Source organism: Opisthorchis viverrini (genome assembly GCF_000715545.1).
Source record: "Opisthorchis viverrini unplaced genomic scaffold opera_v5_128, whole genome shotgun sequence".
NCBI lineage: Eukaryota > Metazoa > Platyhelminthes > Trematoda > Opisthorchiida > Opisthorchiidae > Opisthorchis > Opisthorchis viverrini.
In genome coordinates, this window is record NW_008751782.1 from 1,391,066 (window position 1) to 1,393,686 (window position 2,621).

Here is a 2,621-nt window from a genome sequence, read left to right on the forward strand (position 1 = left end):
CCGGGCCACCAGATTATGCACGAGTTTTTTCTAGAGCTAATTTTGCAATTTAGCTGAATCGGAATGCATTAAGATACAACTGAGCCCCCGAAAAATCCTTACTCGACCTATGCCAAAATCGGTCGTTGTATGATTTTTATTTAGCTAACGAATCTAAGTGCCGTAGAGTTGGCATTTTATTTGCCTAATATTTCCGGGGAGTCGTTTTGAATTGAAATGTGTCACTCATTGTTATATCGGTCCTATGCTGAATACTATCGAGAACAGGTGTCTTCTGAACTCAGAACCTCACGTCTTGCGCTGCTTCACCCAACCAGCTGAGTCACGCGTTTATCCAAATTAAATCCAATATTCTAGCAAGAATTAACGATTTCCTCACTAGATGCAGTGACATTTTGTGAAACAATGTACCTAGTTACCGTAAGTAAGAAAGTAAGAAATCACTCTAAATCCCACTACACAGTGGCTTATCATTAATCTAAAGTGTGTGTCTAAAAACACTGGGCCACATTCAACGCTAACGCAGATTTTAATTTGCCTTCCATTAGCCTTCTCCATCCACTTTGACAAAAGCATGTTAACCAGACAATCGTGGTTCATTCTGGAAATGAGGTTATTCGTTTGTAAATTTTAATGATTATTTTCAGTCTGTTTAAGACAGCATACAACTGCCAAACTCTATGCATAACCCTCTGGAAAGTAACTCTACCAGGGAGTGAGCGCGGATAGTTACTGGCCCGCATGAATGCCAGTTCGCCGGTAGACCTTGTAATGACTGGTTTGTGTGGGATCGGACATAAACCTACTCCGGTTTTTCCCATCCCTTTAACTGAGGTGATAATTTTAAAACTACAGAACACAGTTAGATTCTTTTCGGTATACATGTTTCAAGAGCTGTGACAATATGTTGATAGTTTTATTTTACGGCAGTAGGTGCATCTTGCGAAAGGCTTGCAAAACTACCAAGGGGGCGATGTTTACTTTGTTTCTGGTCGCAAGTTACAAGATAGGTAGTTAATTGGGACGGCCAGCCAATACTGTGCTACAAACCGTTGGCTAGCCCACTCCGCTTGAGGTATTGTTCAACGCTTTCACGTGTGTCATGCTGATCAGATTCACCAGCGCACAGATCGCTCATTCCTAGCTCGTTATTTCTTACTAACAATGAAGTATCTAATCCTACTATCAACGATCCATTGACTAAAAGCGCAACAAGAGCGTATGAATGGCTTAAAACCGCCCCTTGAATCACCCTCAATGTATTTTTGGATTTTTTTCCAGATAAGCCCCGCCGAAAAATTAACCCCTGTAATTAACAATGAGCATGAAAAGGTTCGTTTGTCTATGGTCTGTGTATGAGCTCCAGCCGTTGGGTCCACAAAGTTCTCGGTATGATTAACCGTTTCATGAGTATAATTCATGTCAATCATCGTTTCGATTTCTTGGTATGATGCCCATCAAAGTGGCCGCAGTTCGATCCAGCGCTGCATACATGAGCACCTTTTTAGTTTCCCGGCAGATCGCCCCGAAAATCCACTGCTGGGGAAGGACTCGCCCTGCGTAGTTTTTACAACGGGATGTTAGCGTTTCATCGATCTCGACGTGTAGACCTGGGCCACCGATAACTGTTGGAGTCTGCAAAAGCTGCCAGGCGCAAACGAAGTTCTTCCAGTCAACAGTGGTCGTGTGGCTAGTAGATAATTCGTCTGAAAAGAATTTAATTGTTGCCAAATTTTTTGGACCAGCAATAAATGAATAGAATTACTGCCCTAAACTCCATCCTGGACCACTCCAGCCAAGTCCCCTTTCGAAGACCGATTTCTTGTCGACACTGTCAGGCACTATACCTCTACCTGTCAGAGACAGTTGAAAGCATTAAAGGTAGCCATCGTTGCATAAACGTTGCTGATGAATCACTCCATCGCTTTGCAAAAGACGTATTACCGTCTCCTTGTGATGAACGAGAGTTGAAAACGTCAAAAAGTTTATGTAAATTTTTACGCCCGAACTGGGAACATTTTTGCTTAAAATGAGCCTAGTTGCGAATAAGTAAGTGATTTCATCAAAAACAGGTCAAGGTTATGTGCGTACATTGAATTGGAGCTTGCAAAAAGTGGCGGGGCTTAACTTTCCGCGCATGCACTTTTGACATTAGTGGCGGGGCTTATCTGGAAAAGATCCGTATTTTCAGATTATGATAAGTGCAGTAGTTGTTAATAAGTGAAATTGAAAAATCTTACAGTATGCGTCGATACTTCGTACACCATCCGCAAAATTGAATAAATTTGGACCTAATGCCTAGTTTTGGTTTTCTAGTACAGCTTGCTAATAGCTTGTTAGTACAAGTCCGCTTTATCCTTGCTAATATTTTCCAAAAAAGAATGATTAACCTACCTATTGAACTTAGTTGTAGGGCTTTTCAGCATTGAGCATACACCAGTTTTGGCGCAGGCTTTGTGAGACCTAAAGTCGTCCTCAAAGCGCCATAATCTGAAATTCTGGAGTAACTGACCCCAAGGGACCGTGGGGCAGCTTCACTGAAAACGGCCCTTCTTGGTTGTGACATATTCTAACGCAGTCTGTAGAGCGTCCCCATTGATGCAGCCTGGGGCAGTAGATGC

The 2,621-nt window shown here is 42.4% G+C and overlaps 1 protein-coding gene across 1 annotated transcript in view; it reads right to left on the bottom strand.

The window, feature by feature from the left end:
- T265_06229 (hypothetical protein) overlaps positions 1–1,138 on the bottom strand; it is a gene marked incomplete at both ends in the record, with an annotated part of 26,902 nt that extends 25,764 nt beyond the window's left edge. Inside the window, one exon of the mRNA XM_009171437.1 lies at positions 1,051–1,138. Coding sequence (XP_009169701.1) covers positions 1,051–1,138 — 88 coding nt within the window. The remainder of the gene's footprint in view (positions 1–1,050) is intronic.
- Positions 1,139–2,621: the final 1,483 nt, after the last annotated feature.